Source organism: Antedon bifida, chromosome 4 (assembly GCF_963402885.1).
Source record: "Antedon bifida chromosome 4, ecAntBifi1.1, whole genome shotgun sequence".
In the NCBI taxonomy this organism is placed as follows: domain Eukaryota; kingdom Metazoa; phylum Echinodermata; class Crinoidea; order Comatulida; family Antedonidae; genus Antedon; species Antedon bifida.
This window is the reverse complement of record NC_136229.1, coordinates 28,351,608-28,373,606: the sequence shown is the minus strand read 5'-3', so window position 1 is coordinate 28,373,606 and position 21,999 is coordinate 28,351,608. Positions and strand designations below refer to the sequence as shown.

The 21,999-nt window shown below is 33.9% G+C and overlaps 1 protein-coding gene and 1 pseudogene across 2 annotated transcripts; both read right to left on the bottom strand.

The window, feature by feature from the left end:
- Positions 1 to 144: 144 nt before the first annotated feature.
- On the bottom strand, positions 145 to 17,847 carry LOC144841507 (ATP-binding cassette sub-family C member 4-like). Of its 2 annotated transcripts, XR_013612034.1 has the most exons (27): positions 17,728 to 17,847; positions 17,519 to 17,629; positions 16,284 to 16,404; positions 13,228 to 13,443; positions 12,532 to 12,621; positions 11,732 to 12,021; positions 11,157 to 11,406; positions 10,644 to 10,763; positions 10,329 to 10,430; positions 9,979 to 10,170; positions 9,673 to 9,854; positions 9,325 to 9,421; positions 8,975 to 9,157; positions 8,325 to 8,459; positions 7,581 to 7,676; positions 6,979 to 7,183; positions 6,784 to 6,863; positions 6,395 to 6,545; positions 5,798 to 6,028; positions 5,127 to 5,236; positions 4,694 to 4,885; positions 3,950 to 4,105; positions 3,465 to 3,554; positions 2,742 to 2,914; positions 2,087 to 2,192; positions 417 to 1,319; positions 145 to 369 (listed from the first exon to the last, which is right to left on the bottom strand). XR_013612034.1 is itself a non-coding variant. In XM_078697860.1 (26 exons), the coding sequence occupies exons 2-26, from the start codon at positions 17,572 to 17,574 to the stop codon at positions 1,062 to 1,064; spliced, it is 3,882 nt and encodes a 1,293-aa protein (XP_078553986.1). In that variant the 5' UTR covers positions 17,575 to 17,629; positions 17,728 to 17,847; the 3' UTR covers positions 145 to 1,061. The 2 variants fall into 2 exon arrangements, 1 of the variants encoding a protein (XP_078553986.1); XM_078697860.1 differs by having other exon boundaries at positions 145 to 1,319.
- LOC144841630 (5S ribosomal RNA) lies at positions 5,654 to 5,771 on the bottom strand (annotated as a pseudogene).
- Positions 17,848 to 21,999: the final 4,152 nt, after the last annotated feature.

Here is a 21,999-nt window from a genome sequence, read left to right as displayed (position 1 = left end):
AAATGGGAATTTGAAAATGCATTTGAGAATACACACAGGATAGACACCATATGAATGTGAACATTGTGGGAAGAAATTTAAAAAGAGTGGGTATTTGAAAAAATATTTGAGAATACACACAGGAGACACTACATGATTTTGTACCAATTTTTTAATAGATGTTTAAAAAAATACCAAGTTACTGTACAATAATATAATTATACAACAAGCATAGAAAGAATTACTGATAGCAGCCATGTTATTTCTTTAACAGTTATTATTATTACAATATTTGTTTACATAATTCTGGAATTCTGACAACCTGGTCAATTACTTAAAAAGTGCAGACTAATTACCCCCTGGACAACTACCACCCAGAAAACTGGACAACTACCACCCAGAAAACTGGACAACTACCACCCAGAAAACTGGACAACTACCACCCGGGGCAACTTATCCCCTGGCGATGGCTATCCAAATAGAGTAGTTTTGTCTTCAGTGCTTGCTTAAATAGTTTAGTAGTCTATTTTTAAAATGTTCATGTGATTTATTTTTAATCATTAGAAATGGGTATTTTTTTAAACATGTAATCATTAAAACTAAAATCAAGTAACTCTTCTTTGCACCAGTTTTAACAAATAAAAGCAAAATAATATTGTTAACATAATACGTATATATGTCATACATGCCAACATCTGAATTAAAACAAAACGGGTGGTGATGTGTGTTTTTAGATCCTCTATTTATTTTTTAAACCAGGAGAAGTAAGGAGTGCAGTGTGTGACAAGCTGTATCGCGTGGTGGCTATGTGAGGGGAATCGAATCAGAAAAAAAATTATGACCGCAAATGGTTGTACAATGGCTGAAATATCATAAATACACTTGCGTGTCAGCTTTTTTATATTGAATGCAGAAAACAACACTACATATACAGTACATAACAATTCAGTTATCTTTATAATCCGAGAGAAAAGGTGGGAATTCGAGAGCACGATGTTAGGCCGGGAGATGAGTCTAAATACGGAGTCTCCCAGTTTTGGTACATGTATGAAGGTAGGTCATTTGATATCAGTACAGTAATATCATAAGTTTGTTTCTATTGTAAGATTCACAACTCCTTCCGGAATGAGCTTACTAAGAGGTGATGTTGGAATGTCTTTCTCACTAAATCCGTATGGATCACTTGAATTACTATGATAATACTTTTCTCTTGCAATTTCTAATAATTTTGCCGCTTCTGTTCGTCCACTTTCATAAACCATCTTCGACAGAAACCCGTCCTCTTTTTGTAGGAGAACGTACGGTTCATCAAATTCAGCGATTTTTCCTTCATCAAGAATCTGAAAAGTCGGTACAATATTATTTCTTTAAAAACCAAAATAAACTTTTTGGATGCAGAACTGAATTTTGCATTCTGGCAACTGACAAGAACTATACCATCTATTTCCGATAGCCTAAAGCTCTGTCTATACTATCAAAGCTAGTTTGACAAAAAAAGTGTGGCCAAATATGGTAGTGATATGCTTAAATATGGTAGTAATAATGACATCACCATGTCCATATATTGGCACATCACATTTTTTTGTCACATAAAGTTTGATAGTGTAGACAGAGCTTAATTATGAAACTAATAGAATTCAAAGTTAAAAAAATTAAATATCATTTTCAAGATGGCCATAACAGTGGATCTAGCTGGTGGTAGCACTATTATTTATCAACTTTGTTTTACAAGGGTTGCTCTAACAGCTGTACTACAGCAGTACAGCTCTTAAAAACAATACAAAATATACAATAGACGACATTGAAACATAAAGATACAAGAGGATGTTAAAATTCATTAAATTTCATTAAAAAATTAAATTTTAAAGTTCATATAAAATGACATTGGTACCAAATATTGGTTATTTTATTGCTTATCTTTGAGATACAAATTTAACTTGATTTTAAAATCATTAAAAATTATTGCACTACTTTTTGACGTACTACAGTAGTAGTATTAATATTATGATGTTAGCACTCCGACATTTAAGAAATCCTGGATCAGCCATGGGCCATTGCAGGGAATACTTTTATTAAAAAATGAAAATTACATAATAATAATAATTACCAGAATCCGATCTGAATCCATAATTGTGTTTAGTCTGTGTGCAATTGTTAGCACAGTACAGTGTTTAAACTTTTCACGAATGGTAGCTTGAATAAGTGTGTCAGTTCTGAGAAATAAAAAAAAACAATAAGTCACAATAATAGATTTACTTAAAACATGTTTTAATTATTATTTCACTTCATTAACTGGATCTTCTGGCTTGTGAGCCAGAGAGCTTCATTGACTCTCCTGGGTTGGCATTTATCAATATTTGCTTATGTTTTTTCTTAAGCTGAAATGTTTAAGCATATAACTTAAGCTTATAAGCTTATTTATCAAACCGTCTTAGCAGAAAAATTGTCTTAAAATTTAAAATGTAAATTTTACTTGGCGCATGTGCAAAACACTAACATTAGAGGGCAGCAAAATTGTGTTTTAAGACAAAAAAATCTTTGCTTACACATGCACAATAGCTTTTTTGTTTTAGCGATGGCGACTGTATAACATTTTATCTCTGCACTTTCGCTCCACCTCAATGCTTTCACTCCTGGTTACTATGCTTTTTTAACTTAAAATAGTTGGAAATATATACGAAAATCATTGGCTCTAAACTCAAATCAAAATAAATGAGCTTAAATTTATGCGATATAAACTACTAAATATTTTTTTTAATTACTTGATATCCACATTGGCAGTGGCTTCATCAACAACCAGAATACGAGTGTGTCTGAGCACCGCACGAGCAAGACACAATAGTTGCCGTTGACCTACGCTGAAATTAGTGCCACCTTCTGTTACTTGTGATTCTAGTTTCTCGGGAAATTCCGACACTGTTACCTTAAGTTGAACCTGAGTAAAGAATTACTATACTGTCTACACTATCAAACTTTATGACGTATGTGACAAAAAAATGTGATGTGCACATATATGGACATGATGATGTCATATCACTACCATATTTGGAAATATTAATACCATATTTGGGCATATAACACTTTTTTTTTCAAACTAGTTTGATAGTGTAGATAGAGCTTAAAGAGAAAGATGATTGCAAAAGCAAATATCATATTCAAATGATCTACTGTAAATTATACACAGAAAATAAAAACATGAAAACATTTTCATCTGGTTTCGATTTAGTAATGAGATAGAGTTCATGTATTGTAAACCAGTAATCAGCATGGTAACACACAACAACTGACGAAGTCTAGCTGACAGACGAAACTGTCTTGAGAATAATAATAATAATAAAAATAATAACAAATATAATAATATTGCATACAGTCAACCCTATTAGGTGGACACTTTGGTGGGTCCCAAAATTGTCCAGCAGCCAATTTTCTTGAAACCACTGTTAAAAAAACCTCTTCCAAATTAAACTAAAATTAAAACATCAAACCTCTTCCAAAGCTTTCCATAAATCACTTTCCGTGTGCTCTCCAAAGGGATCGAGGTTCCTGCGAAGCGATCCGCTGAACAATACTGGATCCTACAAATTTAATGATGCAAGAAGTAAGTATGCCATATCCAATGCCGTATGAAGATAATTTGTGTCGATAAACATAATGTATATTGGCGTGAGGTGGTTTCGCGAATGAACATAAAATCAAAACGGTACTGGGTATGATCAACTAGTGTTCTTGTCACCAACTAGCCATCCATTCATAGGAGTACTGATGTAGCAGCCTATCTGTGCGGCGACTATAGAATGTGACCGAGACATGACTTACCACAACTTTTAGTTGATAGAAGATTGAAACAATTTTGTTATGAAGAGTTGTACTGTACTCAATGGACCAGAGATTCCGAAATAAAAGATTTAATGAATGAATGAAAGGTTGCATTATCAATATATACAGTTCATATAAATCATATTTCACCTACTTGAGGGATAATTGAAATGTTTTTTCGTAGGTCATGCAAACCAAGGTCACTGGTTAGAACACCGTCTATCATAATATTTCCAGTGGGTTCAGCCAAGCGTAACAAAGCAGTCATTAAAGAGCTTTTACCAGCACCAGTTCGCCCTGCAACACCCACCTGAAGAACAATTATTGAATTCAAAGTGGCTATTAATGGAGAGAAAATGCCAATCCACACTTAATGCCAATTTACACAGACGAGGGATAATGGTAAGTGGAAAACTGCATAGCTTGTCCCACGCGTAGCTTGTATGTATCTATCTGAGCAGAAACTGCCCGTCCGCTCCGCGTTGTGTGTAACATAGATTCTATATTTTTATTACCGTTACCACTCATCTGTGTAAATTAGCCTTTAAAAGTACTTCAATTTAACATTTTTTACATTCGCAGCTAAGGACTTAGTCGCTACGAAACTTTTGCACCTACTAATATTTTCTAGCGTTAGGTTAAATTCACGGCAACGCTAATCAGTGGTTGAAACCTGAACCTAAAGCTCTGTCTACACTTTCAAACTTGTTTGACAAAAAAAAGTGATGTGCCCAAATAATGGTAGTGATATGCACAAATATAGTGGTGATATGACATCATCATGTCCATATATGGGCACATCACATTTTTTTTCACATACAATTTGATAGTGTAGACAGAGCTTAACACCAAATAAGTAGGTGTGAAAATATAGTTTTTAAATAATGAATGAGGTTACCTTCTCTTTAGCTCGTATGCAACAATAAAGTCTTTTTAATACTGGTGGTCCACCTTCATAGTATGACAATGAAGCTCTTTCAAACTTTATGATACCATACTTAGGCCAGTCTGGCGACGGTTTCAAGTCTGTCTCAAACGGCGCTTCAGGCTCAATGTCGGTGTATTCAATGACACGCTCAGTTGAAGTCATCTAAAGATATTTGCAATACAGTATGGATTTTTTTCACATTACAATATGCTCACTCTGGTGAATGAAGGCAATTCTTATAAAGATTAAAATATAAGTCAATTAATGTTATGTCAGCACACATAAAACAAATAAGTAAGTCACAAATTAAGTTTCAAATGAGCGCCTCAATCGAGTAAGTAATCCAGTCTGAGAGTCAAATGTGTATTAAGTTGTCTACCATAATCTATTTAGAGTTACTTACAAAGTTTTCCAACTTAGCTGATTGTCGGACACCCCATTGGAAAGCTCCCATCAAGCTCAACGCATAACTCAATGATAAACCGACAGCGCCGGAATTGAGATTCTCAGAAACTTAAAACAAATACAATTATGGTTTTAGCAAGACCAGCTCAGAGCAAAATGTATGCAGTGAGCTTGTTTATATTGTGTTCGATATTTTTGCAAGGGTTTATAGATAGAAATGTTTTACCTAGAGTTACCTTTAAAGACCATGATTATACTGTACTATGAAAGCAATTTGTTTTTTTTTTGTTTAGGCCGATGTCGTGAACCACAATTTCAATTAGTTTCTACATTCATCTGAATGATGGATGAAACTAAGCCAGGACTGTTTGGTTGGTCCTATTATTGATCAAGAGCTTCTCTCGTCCAGTGCACACCTTAACCAGAGGAAAGACATGGGCCAATACGTCTGAGGCAGATACTAGATGCAGGGGCTGCCATAAGAGTCAGCAGTGCTGATTTCAAATGCAAATGGGACCCCAGCTCCATATACAGCACCCGATACTCCCAGATGGTCTCCCATCCAAGCTCTAACAAGGCCCAACGTTACTTAACTTCGGTGATCTGACGAGAACCGGTGTTCCAACGTGGTAAAGCCGAAAGTAATTTAATATAGCAAAATCTAATTACCACTCGATACAATCACAGATCCAAAAGTAACTACTGCAACAAACATGACAGCCAACCAATCCAACCAGACACCAAAATACCTTGACGTGGTTAAAAACAAGTACCATGCCTGCGAGTGACGGTTCTGGTAAAACTCAAACTGATCCGTGAAAGATTGCTGTACCTGGAATGCTCTCACTGTACTTAAGCCTTGTAGCGTTGCTGATAAGTGTGAGAAAACTGGACTACGTGCTATAAATAAATTGGATCTTTCAATAGTAATTGTGCGACAAAATGATCAACTTTAATACCAGTTAATATTAACTAAAACAGAAAACAAACACATAAACAAAATCTAAAATGTTTAAAACATAAAAATGTAAGAATTTGGTAAACTCTGTTTTTACATAAATGTGACCAGCCAATGGGTTGGTGACTATACTCAAACATCAATATGCACAGTATGTTGATACTGATGAGAAGATAGTTCTGAATAAAATATCTAAAGCTCTGTCTATCAAACTGTGTGTTGTGATAGTGATATGACGTCATCGTGTCCATATATGGGCACATCACTTTTTTTTTATAGTGTAGACAGAGCTTTAAAAATAAACTTACTTAATCCCTCTATTCGCTTGACATCACGAGATGTATGCAAATAATACAACCTCACAAAAATGAACACAACACCAAGTGGTACAACAAAGATGAGAACAATTGGATTGAAGATAGCTACAGTAACTATGGCCCCAAAAACCATCAATGAAATCTGATGACAAATGTAAACATAAATGTTAACATATATTTTTTGATGATGTTATCAATAATGTTAAGTTTTGACAAATGGAAAACCTTTAGGCAGCTCAAAGATGTCTGTTATACAGTTGAATAATAATACAGTAGACACTTGTCTGTTCAGAGGAGACCTTTAAGGGGATCCACTTTGGTCCTGAATGTGTCCCCTTAATAGAAGTTCTTCTAATGTATACTGAATTCACAAATAATACCTGGAAAACATGTGCTAATGTTAATGGAAGAAGATCGTCCATGAATCCAATATCTTTAGCAAATCTATTGAGAATTCGACCTAAAAACACACATTTAACAAATGATTATTTATATAATATATAGTCGACTTTCCAAAATCCTTTCACTCTAAAAAACGGAATATCTCCAAAATTAAACATATATTCAAATCTTACCAATAGGGTTTGTGTCGAAGAATCTCATTGGTGCTCTGACTATGGCTTGGAACATTTCGTTATGCAAATTCTCGGAAGCATTTACCGCCAGGTTAAAGGTCATAAATGATCTGACAAAGCTCATAACAAACAAACCGGCGGTTAATCCGCAAAATATATAAATATACCATTTTGAATCAAACTCCTCAACAAACGGCTCTGCAGTCTAAAATTAACAACAAAAATGTTTATAAATTAAAGGTAAACTTTGTTTATTTCATATACAGTACATAATTTCCTTAGGAGAAGCAATAGATACAACCATTTAAAAAGGTAAAGGTACTTAGTAGCTTAACTGAAAACTGAGGATTTTCGGATTAGGCCCTCTTAAGGTCTGTCTACACTATCAAACTAGTTTGGCAAAAAAAGTATGATGTGCCCAAATATGGTAGTTAATGCTTAAACATGGTAGTGATATGACATCATTATGTCCATATATGAGAACATCACATTTTTTTGTTACATAAAGTTTGATAGTGTAAACAGAGCTTACGGACCCATGGTCATTATTAAATGGTTAATAATAGTCTACAAATTAATGGTTAGCTAATTACTACACTTACAGCATTTGTTAAATTCATTGATTCATATTCAGAAAAGGCCAGTTCTTCTTGGTACACCCAGTAAGAAAGCCACCAATCTGAAGCATTGAAAAACGACTAAAACCAAAAGAAAATGTTAATATAGTTTTTTCATTTTTTTTTTCATTTTATTTATCTTGTCAGGACAGAAACATAACAAAACATAACAAAAACCTGTGACGGTGACGGGATTAAACAGAAGCAAACTGAATTGCTGTATAAATTTTCTCCGCCGTCACAGGTTGTTGTCTTTTTAACATTAAAAAAGACAATTAATTTAATAAGTACTTACTTGTACTTTTGTCTAAAATATTTGTCTACTTTTATTTTATAAATTGTTGTATTGTTTGTGAAATTTATAACTCATAAAATTCAATTCAAAGCTTTTGAGCAAAAACTAGAGCCAAGTACATAGGATTTCATGAGCAAAAAACAGAGCCAAGTACATAGGATTTCATGAGCAAAAAACAGAGCCAAGTACATAGGATTTCATGAGCAAAAAACAGAGCCAAGTACATAGGATTTCATGAGCAAAAAACAGAGCCAAGTACATAGGATTTCATGAGCAAAAAACAGAGCCAAGTACATAGGATTTCATGAGCAAAAACTAGAGCCAAGTACATAGGATTTCATGAGCAAAAACTAAAGCCAAGTACATAGGATTTCATGAGCAAAAACTAGAGCCAAGTACATAGGATTTCATGAGCAAAAAAAAGAGCCAAGTACCTGAACTGTAATATTTGCAAGTGTAAAGAATATTAAGAAGCAAATACTGCCACCAGCAGCAAAGTAGCGTCTGTAAACCATGCTGGACACGGTACCAACAGCCTTAGTCTCCTCCTCTTCACCCTCCTCTGCAAACTGAACACAAAAAATAGGCTTTATTTTCTGCACTTAGTCTAAAGCTCTGTCTACACTATCAAACTAGTTCGACAAACAAAGTTTGATGTGCCCAAATATGGTGATGATATGACATCATCATGTCCATATATGGGCACATCACATTTTTTGTCGCATAAAGTTTGACAGTATAGACAAGGCTATAGCCTAATGTTTTCGAGTAATTGTTAATTACCACACCACCAAACAATGGAATTCGGTTTATTTTCTCTCTTTAAACTATGTTAAAACAGAAATTTAATGTTTAAGCAACTTTTTTCTACTAGTAAGTAGCAAGTACCATACTGTAGCCAGGACTTTTGCAGTAGGAGGGTTTGTTTAAAATAATGGGCAAAAACCGTCACAAGCTAAGCTAGCGAGGCTTTATTTTATGCTCCTGGTCTCTAGTTGAAAAGGTCATTCGAACCATCAAATCCCACTGGCTACCGGCTTGACACTGAAATGGATATTTTAATGGAACTGCAAATGATGCTTACTGTTGAATCTACAGATTCAGTTATAGATGTCTGTGAAGTGTACTGCGGCTTTTCTGACCCACATGTTGACCCCTGATGGCTAACTGAATCCTCGTTCTCGTCTTTACGCTCCTTAAGTAACGAAGCAAAATCAATTCCAGAAGATTGAAGTTCCTTATATGTTCCATATCCTGCAATCTCACCCTAAAATTATCAAAAAAGTGTAAAATTAAGTGCTGAACTCTAATATCCTATCTTTTGCATTATAATTGTTCAAAAACTGCCTATCTACCTATGTATATAACAGAACAGTACAAAAACATACAAATATTATTAAGTGGACAAATGTATTAGTATAAGGTTGAACTTACGTCAGTCATAACAAGAATCTTATCAACACTTTTCAAATATTGAAGTTGGTGTGTAACCAAGATACATGGTTTGTCTTTTAAACCATCTCTGATGCATCTGAAAGATTAATATAAATATTAATAAATACAACCAATCAAGTTGGAAGTTGTTTAAATTTACAAGAAGTGATCGCTTGGCTGGGTAGAATAGTTCACCCACTCAAAATGACCCCTAGGAAATAAGACGGAGTATTTTATTTGTGATGACCGATGACCTAGGTCATCACCTGTCCAAAAAAAAAACTGTGTCAAAGAATCAAACACAATCTTGTATAATACAATGAATCAATGACATAATAAATAACTCACATGTCAAACAGGTGTTTTCCAACTTCAGTGTCCACTGCACTTAGGGGGTCATCCAGAAGATATACATCCATATCATTGTAAATCGCTCTTGCTAGACCAATCCTTGCCCTTTGACCTCCGCTAAGGTTTACTCCACGTTCACCAACTATTGTCTCCTCCTTCTTTGGTAAAACTTTAATGTCCTGTTATTAAAAAGACCGAAAAGTTAATATTGCAAATATACGTTTGCACACTGTACTTATTTGATGTAAACCATTTGTCTATTAGTTGATAAGACTGGATCAGTACACAAACAAACATACTTACTTTTTTTAAGGCACATATTTCAATCACATGGTTAAACTGCTCTTTATCGTATGGCTTTCCAAATAGAATGTTCTCTTTTACAGTGCCTGAGAAGACCCACAGTAGTTGTGATGCATAAGCTAGCCTGCCAGTAACCTCTACGGTGCCAGTCATATGAGGAAGCTCTTTCATAATCCCCATCAACAAGGAAGACTAGAATATAAGTAAATAATAATAAAGTCAGTCAAAATTAAGTCAGCCAATATTAATTCAACCAATATTAAGTCAGCCAAAATTAAGTCAGTTAAAATTAAGTTAGTCAAAATTAAGTCATTCAAATTTTAGGTCTGTCAGATTTAAGTCAGCCATACCTTGCCACAGCCAACAGGCCCTACTATTGCCAATAGCTCTCCAGGTTTTACTGATAGACTGATATTCTTTAGGACCATTGTCATAGAGGTTTCACCATTAACCTGTTGAATAAAAACAAAAACATAATAATTTCCTCAATTTGTCAAATGTTTATTGGTATTTACTCACTTTAATTCTATATAACAATATACTGCTATGTAAGCATAGATGTCAAATAGGTTATGAAAAATGAAATATACAGCATGTATTAAATAATGAGTGTAGGTATATTTTATGTTAAAATATTTTTATAAATATGCCAAATTATAACCTACTTGGTCCCAAGAAGCCGAGAGATTTTCAACTTTCACCTGTATATCTTCTGACTTAGGTTGAAGGTTACAATGTTGTTTTTCAATGGCAGCTTGATCAAGTTCTTCCAACATTAAAAACTCCTAAAGAAAGGCAAAGCATTAAGACAATGAAGGCCCAGGGTTGAACATGGCAAGAAATATTTGAGATATCTTCTATAAATATCAATATATCCATCTGTCCCATATCATCCATCCAGACAATAGGGAGCTAATGATTTGCCGCAACTAAACTAGGTCAATTCACTGCGCATATGTAGGAAAGTTCGGACATGCTTCCTCTCGCTCGTGCTCTTGTTTTAGTTGTTTGTAGGCCCAGAGCGTCTATCACAAGGGCGGATTCAAAGGGGGCTCAGCAGGCCTGGGACCCCTCTATTTCAAAATCCTGGATCCGCAGGTGCAACAACGATTGACCTAGCTTGTTCCTAGGTCATTGGTCATCACAAATTGGAATCAGTGCCTAATAACAATTCTCACCTTGATCCTACGTATTGAAACCACTGCTTCTGTTGTCGTTATGATTCCATAAGGGAGAAACAAGGATATTAAGAGTCGTAAGACGTTAAACAGCGGTATGGCAAGGTACACTTTCCTAGACGTCAAAGTGTTTCCAGTCAAAGAATATACAACAAATGTAGCAAAACTAACAAGGCTGGTTGTCGTGAAAAGGAACGCCAGATTTGTACCTCGTAGAAGAGAGCTCTTACGAATTTTCCAAATTTCACGTCTACATTTAACAAATCAAAATATTGGTTTTATCAAATAATATAAAACAATTACATACAAGAATTATTAGGATCTATAAAAGACTTTTAGACATCAAGGGTCTAGCTTTGACCTTTACTTAGCTATAGCAAAAATAGAACATAACTTAAAACAAAAATATCTTCTTTGCGATATTGTAGATTTAGGCCTATAAATCCGAGAAGATATCAAGCATTTACTTTATCTTACAAATCCTAATACTTTGTTGTAAATGGGGCTTTCTCACTTATTGGCATCTTGAAAATAAATGGTAGAGTTAGCATAATCATAATTGTAATTCTTATTACCTTCTACTCTCGGACACAAGATGTCCAAAAGGTTTCTCCCATGCATACATCTTGATGACGCGCATACCAGAGATAATTTCATTCATAAATTGAACTCTTTCGTCGGTCAGGATGGCAGTCTTTGCTCTGAACTTTGAACAAAGACTTCCAAACCAAGCCTGCAACGGTGCCATCAGTAATATAATGGACATGCCTGCAAAGCATGATGGTCCTAATTCATACCATAGCAACACAGTAACAATTATCACTTGTAATGGTCCAATCCACAGGTATGGAATAAACAACAATGCCTGCATGAAAAACAACAAACATTTTGTGCAAATTTTGCCCTGTATTTTCTTAAGTTAACATCAATTTTTATTTCATATTAAACAAAAACCAATTTAAATCTTCAGTGAGTTACACTATCAAACTTTATGTGAGAAAAAATGTTATGTGCCCATATATGGACATGATGTCATACCACATTTTTTTCACACATAAACTTTGATAGTGTAGACAGAGCTTAACTCCCATCCAACCTCTACCAGTAATCTTAATAAACCTATTACCACTTGTGTTACTGTATTACTTTCTAAAGCTCTGTTTACACTATCAAACTAGTTTGACAAAAAAGTGTAATGTGCCCAATTCAAATATGGTAGTGATATGCTTAAATATGGTAGACGGTGACATGACATCATCATGTCCATATATGGCCACAACACCTTTTTTGTCTCATAAAGTTTGATAGTGTAGACAGAGTTTAATGTGTATGATCAAAGCGATATTTTCAATAGTAACAAAAGAGAGAAACTGACCTGATCAAATCTATTGACATCGTTAGATAGAATATTTACAACTTGTCCCACTGTCGTCTGTCCTAAAGCTATACTGCTCAATCTAAGAGACTGAAACCAAACAATACAGGTATTTATGCATTCATTCATTTTATTTTATTATGATGCGGATGACCGAACTCATCACGGTGACGAGTTCAAATCTAGAAATATTCGTATCATTAGTGACAATTCATGTATCACAATAAGTACAATAATAACGCTGGATATGGTATTATTGCCACGTTTTGGTTTAGTTAATTAAACAAAATCTGAATGAACCCTAGATATATGATACAGTATATCAGAACCGCTCAAAACACATTTCAAAGTCAACATTTGTATTATTTATTACTATTTATTCTTTCTTTTGACTGGATTGCATTTTCAGTAACGTAGTAACGTAGTACTGCTTTTCAAAATGGTCCAGTTACAATTAGATTTAAAAGCAAAGAAAATATATAAAGAAAAATAAAACAAATAATTTGAAAGATATACAGAAAAGTTAAAAACAAATTTTCCTTTGTATAAAAAGACATAAATATACACAAAGTAAAATAAAAAAAGTAGATAAAAAAAAACATATTTGCAGGATCACTTAGTAATGTTAGTACAGTACAAGGATGTGATATAATTAATGAAAATGAGAATTTAAATAACTAAAAGACGACCTCTCACCTTTCGATAAATAAGGCCACTACACGCTACTCGTATCCTCATGCCAAGCAGTGAGTTATAGAAAAAATAAGGATGATGTGCGGTAATGGCTATAGCAGATAATAAGACAACCATTGCAGCATAGATATACGCATCTTGTGTTGTGATATCAGAATCTACCGTAAAGTACATGACTAGTAGACTTACAAACAGAGGCTGAGTTGTCCGACATGCTTCCTATATTTAGAAAAAAAAGTGTTTAAATTAATATATATATTAAACTTATGCAACAAAAGTACAGATGTCTACATTACCAAATGTTCAAGGTTGGTCAAAAGGTATGCTAACTATAGTGTGGTAAGCACACAGTCCATTTAATTATTATATATATACCTCTAGTAATCATAGACATATTAATATAAATAATATATATTTAACTTACTTATGTGGAAACATGTATTGTATTCAAGATCTGACTCTTTAATGACCAACAGTCAGATTCTAGAGGCCAAATCTAGGTCATGTGACCTTTCACAGGTAATAAACAATCAATCACAGGGGTACAGTAACTATAGGGCTCTAAAACATCTGTATGTTGTTTTTGTTTTGTTTCTTATGAACTTTATTCAATCACAATCATAATTATGATAACCATAATAACGTGTATAATAGTCTAGTGATTTTTACATAAAAATTATTAATTATAAAATAGACAGTTTTTTTTAATGAAGAGGTTATATAGGCCTACCCAGTATAAAGAAAAAATTAATATAATAAATATAGAGTAGTGACTTGAAAAATAACACTGACTATTGATCAGATTAAACAGCTGTTATCAACAGTCAACATACACTATCGTGCACCCTTTCTTAATCCACTTCAATGTAATGATGAATTTGAGTTTTTGTTATCCAGATTAGAAAAAGAAACAAAATTGTATATATTCTAGGTGACTTTAATTTAGATATTCTGAAACATGAATCCGATAATAATGTACAAAACTTCTTAAATTCAATTTTTAGTAATCACTTTATGCCTCGTATACAAAGACCATCTCGTATTACTAAGACATCTGCTACCCTTTTAGACAACATAATTACAAATCAACACGAATACCCTAATATTAGTGGATTACTTTATAGTGATATATCCGATCATCTCCCAGATTTTAACATTACATATTTTACCAATGGTACAAATGACTCAAGTAGGGAAGATAAATCAGTGTTCAGAAAAATCAACCCAACGACACTATCGCATTGATGTAACGCACCAACAATGGCACAATGTTATTAGCTCTGATGATGCTAATCACGCTTATAATGATTTTGAAAATACATTGAAGTCTATTTACGATAACAATTTTCCTCTCCAAAATCATACCACTAATAAAAATAGGAAAATAAAACCATGGATATCAAATGGTATTCTCAAGTCAATAAGACACAGACAAAAACTGTATTCTAAATTCCTCCACTACCCCACAAACAAAATGAAAATGCCTACAAAAAATACCGAAATAAATTAAATTCAATAATCAAAGCATCCAAACGCAGACATTATCACAACACCTTCATGGAACAAAAAAATGATGTCAAGGCAACCTGGAAATCCATCAATTCTATTCTAAACAAATCCAATAAAGCACTCTATCTCTACCTTGAACTGTGATGGAGATATCACGAACGACCCATGCAAAATTGCTAACGCTCTCAACAAAGTGTTTGTTGAAATTGGTCCCTCCCTTGCCAAAAAAATCCCCAATACACATAAATCTTTTAAGGACTTTCTCCTATCTAACCCAACTCCTAATTCTTCATTCTCAACCCAGTAAATGAATCTGAAGTAAATACCATACTCACCGCCTTTAAAACAAATAAATCTCCTGGTATTGACGATTTCCACACCAGACCAATCAAATTTGTTTCCCATCTCATTTCCTATCTTAATCTTGTACTATCTAGTGGAGTAGTCCCAGACAGGATGAAATTAACTCGTGTTACTCCTATTTTCAAATCTGGACCCCTTAACTATCGCCCTATCTCAGTCCTCTACATCTTTTCAAAAGCCTTGGAAAGAGTCATACATGACCGAACATATACATTCATCACCAAATACAACATACTCTACAACAAGCAATTTGGTTTCCGTAAAGGATCAACACCTCAATGGCTCAAATTGACCTCACTAATAAAATTGTAAATGCATATGAATTGGTTTCTTTGTTGATCTTTCCAATGCTTTTGACACCATCGACCATGAAATACCTTTATATAAACTATCCCATTATTGAATCCAAGGACCCGCTCACTCACTTTGTGTTTTTTTTATTTTTACAAAATATTCGAATTCTATATCAAATCTCAATCCAATAATGCCGACGACACAACCATACTTTTCTCCCACCAAGACATAAAAGTTTTATACGATACCGTAAATTCCAATCTCATTCCAATTTCATAGTACTTTGCTGCAAATAAACTTTCCCTTAACCATAAAAAATGCAACTTCATCCTGTTTGGGACCCCACAAAAGCTAAAAAATATTGACTCCTCTCCCTAAAAGATCCTGATTGATAACCATGAAATACCCTCTGTTAATTCCACCAAATGTCTCGGTATTAACATCGATAACTATCTATCATGGAAACCTCACGTACATGAGCTTCAAATCAAAATTTCCAAAAGATGGGGAGTCACTACATCAGTAAGTTTATACGTAGTATTTTGGTAGTCTCACCTCTGCGGATTACGTTAATTGAAAGAGCTCTTTTCGGTAAGTTAAAATCGTGTTTAATTTTAATTTTGTTAAATTAATTGTTATATCTCGTGTACTGTATTTTTTTAACATGGCCTTTACATTGCAGTTCAATGATATAGTTTAATTCAATAAAATGTTCAGCGGCGTTTTGTTTGAGTTTTATTAGGCATGAATATTAAAATAATAAAGAAGCAATTAATCAATATACCATATTTTATACTGTATTCTAAATTTTGTATAGTGCAATAGTGCACAAAGCAGTCAAGCTACAACACAGAGATTATTTACACTGATACATTAAATTTGAAGAAGTTTACCTCAAGAACAACAAACAACATAGTAATGCTGGCAGGCTTCCAGATACATCTACCTATTGCTTTTCCAAGGCTGGGATCAGCACTGCTATCTTTACTCTTTCTGATCTCTTTTTCCCACTCTCTGAGAAAGATTGTTTATACAAAGTAACAGGCCTAATCTTATTTATTAAAATATTGACACAGTTTCAAGCATTACATTGTATGTTTAAGCTTCAGTAAAGCAACTACTCCACTATTTCATTTCATTTATTTCATCTTTTTATAAATAATAGAAAACCAACAGGTCGCAAGGTACAGAGAACTTTAGGGGGTAGACGGGATTGTCAAAAAGTGAAACAAAACACTATCGAGTGACTCTCCGACCCCCTAAAGTGTACAAATGAAATAAACTTAGGCCTAAATACAGAAAAAGTAACACAAATATATACAACAATACTATAGTATAAATGTTGTTTATATCTAAATGCCATTTACCGTATTTATTTGAATAAACACCCTGCTTTGAACAAACGGCTCCACCCTCCCCGGCTCCAATAAACGCTCTGGGCGTGCGTTTATTTATTTCCTCGAATAAACTCCCCGCCACATGCATCTTATACACAATTTTGTATTACAACACATTTTTATTTTAGTAGAATTCATTGACTGTCAACAATTTACGAAGCATTTTGATACAATTTTTACTGTATTTTATCATTTTTTGAAATTTATTATTTACTTTACCCCAACAAATAAATGCCCCCCTCGTCCGTGGCATTTAATTATTCGAATAAATATGGTAATCATGTTTTAGTGTAATAAAAAATAAAGATGTATTGGTTCTATTTGGTTATATTTTCTTTACTGGATGATGTCAACGTAGGTGATACTGTCCACGTACTTGGATTAACGATAACCAAATAGTCAGATTCCACGGGTAAGTAAGTCAGTCTTACAAGCTTCAGTGCAAACTATCTATCATTAGAATACAGTTGGTATGTCTAGACATAAAATGGTAACTTTCCTTAAATGAAGTATTCCAAAAATAAAACTTATTTTCCTGCCAGTTTGGGTTTCCTTTTAATAAATCACAAGTTTTCACTTCTAATATTGTAATATATATATATGTAATATTGCAACAGTGGTGAAGAAAAAATATCCACAAATTTACTCAATAGGTTGGGTGATTCGAACCAAACAATTTGCAAGGTCCGAATTAAAAAACTTAAATTTAAATCTGTACATAGGCATCCTACCTTTCCAGGGTATCCACTAGATGTTGGGTTTTATCATTGTCAAGCAGTGGATACATATCATCTATCTGTAATGGTCTTTTATAGCCCGTCCTGAACAATGGAGCCAACCAACTAGAAAAAGATAAATATATTTTTATGACAGACCTAGGTTATTTATTGAATGTTATGTAACGGTTTAATACCGCTAATAAACAAGTAAAAACACTTACCAAAAGAAAAGTTTTGAAATCCAGTTGGTGTGAAGATATGGGTGGTATGAGGCAGAGTTATCTGTATGACTCCACTCACTTTTGTTACTTACTTCCTCTTTACTACTGGCTCCACCTCCTCCTCCTGCATCCCCTTCTTCTGCTGTGGGCTTAAGAGACATTCCAGTGCTTCCGTTGCTACTGGACATCCTGCTGGTGCTGGCTGCTCGCGCTTTCAGTTCATTCAGAGATGGACACTCTGGGCTTGAAAACGACACTTCTTTTAACATAAGACCACTTCCTTAATGGGATCCAGTCAAGTCAATAGGGTTGGTGAAATCTATCCACAATAGGGGCGTTATGTGTCCACAATATTTTCAATATTTTCTGTCCATAATAGGGGATGAGGACGTTGTTGTTTGGCCTCGGGCTTTTTATAATTAACTGTCCAACATAGGGGATTTGTTGTCCACAATATGGGCTTTTATTGGAGTAGTGCGTCATCCATTGTGTTGTCCATAATAGGGGATTTTGTAAGAGTTTAGTAATTGTTGTTGACGCAACGTACGGAAGCGTTAAAGTGCCATCCACTTGGTGACTTGTCGAGATAATTTATCTTGTCATGTCGACATAAATATGACTATTATGTCGATATAGTAACCATTATATGTCTACATGGCGAGATAGTTTATCTTGCCAAGTTGACTTCTTAATAAATACATGTCGACTAGACGAGATAGAATACTTGCCAAGTTGACTTTACTTCGACGCTTGAAGCGTCCAAGTGCCATCCACTTGGCGACTTGTCGAGATAATTTATCTTGTCAAGTCGACATAAGTATAGTTATTATGTCGACATAATAACCATTATATGTCGTCATGGCGAGATACATTATCTTGCCAAGTTGACTTCACCAAAATTGCAGTCGACATGACCAGATAGATTATCTTGCCAATTTGATTTCCTCATTACAAAATAAAACGTACGGAAGATCTGAATGTCTCTTGGAATAATCTCTATATTTTAGTCACAATACGTACGACGAATACACACACGCACGAAAACAAAATAAAATATTCCAAATACCGAAAACAAATTTGTATAATTTTTTTTAATGTCGCCCTCTACTGATGGGTGTTTCTAGAGCTAAGACCATGACGTGACAGAGAGAAGATCCCTTTTCGGTAGGTTGATGCAATATTTTAAATCAAAGACACAAATTTTAATTGATTAAATTATTATTTATCAACAGGTATTTAATCTCTACAGTCATGAAAGAAAATATGAAAGAAATTTATCAGAATCAAATTCTTCAATGAACACATGATGTAATTTCGACAGTTTGAAAAATAAAATAAAAAAATAAATTTTGTGTATTTTTGCGATTAACCAACCTATTTTTATTTTGTTACTCGTTCCCATGGTAACAAAAGCATATTTTCCATAAATTATTAAAAATTGTGTATTTATAGTATACAATTAACTAGTGAAAAAATGGGCATAATGTGATTCATAATTAAAGAACTATCTTTGATTTGTATGTATTTTTGCGATTAAAGGACATCTTTTTAATAATGAATCATTTAATATAATTATCTGAAGAAAGAACAATGATTAATTTTAAAATGTCGAGCGGCGTTTTTTGTAAGAAATATTTCTTGTTTATTTTGTTTTCGGTTGTTTACGGTTGTTTCCGGTTGTTTTCGGTAATTAGACTGACCCTTGAGGAAGCGTTGCTGCTACTCGAATGAAGTGTTGTCTTGTGATTTGGGACGGACATATACTGGCCTATTATTAGAACGTATAACCTGTGTGAGATCTCCAATGGATTACCTTGTAAATGATGACTAATATAAAAAAGACAATAGGCCTAACTACAGACTTTGGGCATGAAGTCTACGATACTTTTAACAAACTTGTACATTTCATAACGACACATTATCTACAGAATTATGTAATAAATAAATACGCGATGCGTAGTGGTAAACAAAGAGGCTTACAACTACAACCTATGAGATAAAATGATTTGATCTCCAACACGGACTTCTGCTTGATATACACACTCGTAAAACCGACCGTACCCATTATGAATTCTTTTTCACTCTCACCCTTGAAATTAGTAAGACAGAACATTATAGTTCTGACTATAGGCCTACGCAAACGTATTCAATTAACATTTTCTTTGTGGTTATGATTTGTGAAAGAAAGAAAATAAGGAAAAAAGAGACAATCTAACGAATGAAAACATTGCGTGTGGGTTTAACAAGTGTTATTTTTAACATTTTGCCGTTGGGGATGAGAAGAAGAAATATTGAAATCTTTTAAAAATATTAATTGTATAATAAATGGCTACATTAATTTGAGTTCCACCTGCCTCGTTTCCGAGTATAAAACCCGTTTTACAGTCGAATTAATACCTACGTAACAACCCACTATGAATTTACGACTCATAATTGTATAATAAATGCATAACAAAACAGTCGGATTTGTATACGTATTGTGAATATAGTTGCAGGTGTACAAGATGAAACACAGGAAATTACAAGATCAATACTGCAGTGTAGGCCTATCTTGAAATCTGAATGTCTAGAAACGTACCATATTATTATTAAACATAACATTTGTGTTTGCAACACGGGAATGAAAGGGTATTATTTAAGGTTTCTTTAACTGCAATCAAATCATTAAAGGAGGTGAGTTTTTTCTTGGAGATTTGGTTGATGAAAATATTGAAAAACCAGTTTCCAGTCTATTTGGTCTACGTTATGACAACTGAACTGTAGTGAATTGAAATGTTTATAAAGAACCAAACTAGAAGAATTGAGTCAGACGGTATTTTCATTGAATAACGGTACATTTTCGTTAATTCGAGTTGTGCGCTGACGTCTTCGGATACTTCTAATACCAAAGTAGCATTATAGAGGATACAAACAAGAGAATAGGATTGTTTCAGATAGCCTACTTTCAAGAAAACGTGTTCTTAAAGTTGCTAACCAGTCGTGTGATTACATTATAAAGATAGAGATCAGCAGAGGTAATGTGACGACCATTGGAAATTAGAATGAATACAGAACAACTGTTTAAAGATATAACATATTTGTTTAAATAGAGCACATTACAGGAGTATACAAAGAGAAGAAAATCAGACTTCTTTCAGATACATTTGAGAAAACGTGTTTATTATAAACGTGATAACTATGTGAATGTCTTGATCAGTAGAGGAGATAATGCGAACATTAAAAATTACGAAGAGTAATATATAAGATATAAAGGCATAGCATATTTTGTTTTAATCAAGATAAAACTCCTTTCAAAGCTCGTAACAGAGGTTCGTGTGAAAAGTGGAAAATTGATTTTGATGCGCGTGCTCATACCGCCGACTGATTAAATCTCATTTTTCATTTAATTCGCCTCTATTTATAATAATTAGCACAAAGCATGTTTTTTGTACTATACAGTGTCTACTCATTATTCTTGTAATGGTACAGAATGACTTTTACTTCTAAATAATTGGCCTGATTAATATTAATATATTCTTTGCGTCAAAAAGCAATTGAGAAAAATATCGTTGTACTGAGATAACAACATTACGTGTTCTGTAGCCTTTGTATCTACAGTAGTCGTATAGGACTGACAAGATAATACGCACTATATAATATCTCAGTTTTGATCAGATTTATGAATCAGTAATTGATGGAATTACGAAGTAAAGCAGAATAATTGAAGGTATGTGTGTTTAAATAAGCTGAATTATGGTGGACAAACAGCCTTTCCGTATCCCCAAAGTAAAAGGTTTGATAAACATCACTCGTGTTAGACAGGCTGAACGCTTAGAAGAACGTAAGCTAGAGAAAAGGATCAACGACATCTCCGGAGAAATGCGAGAGAGTATTCATCAACTGAACATTAATAGTAAAACATTTACAAACCACATCCAGAGAATCTTTAAGCCAAGGATTGGGCGCCTAAGTAGTTACCCACAATATCATGATACGAATAGACGTAGTAGACGAATTGCAGCAGCTACGTTATCAAGATTTTCTTCAACTGAGCACCGAGCTGAAGCACCATTTGAACACATTGCATCACACGAAAGACCGTCTGGAAAGACTCTGCTCGCAGACAATTCACTGTCTCATGACCAGCCACCTGCTACGAATTCAGGAAATCAAATCTCTAGAAAGTTTGCAAAGAATAGACTTAAAGAAGGATTGTATTCAAACAAATTAAATAAAAAGAAGCAAGATATTATTAAACAATCTAATCTAGAAACAAATGCTGAGGTAGGTGAC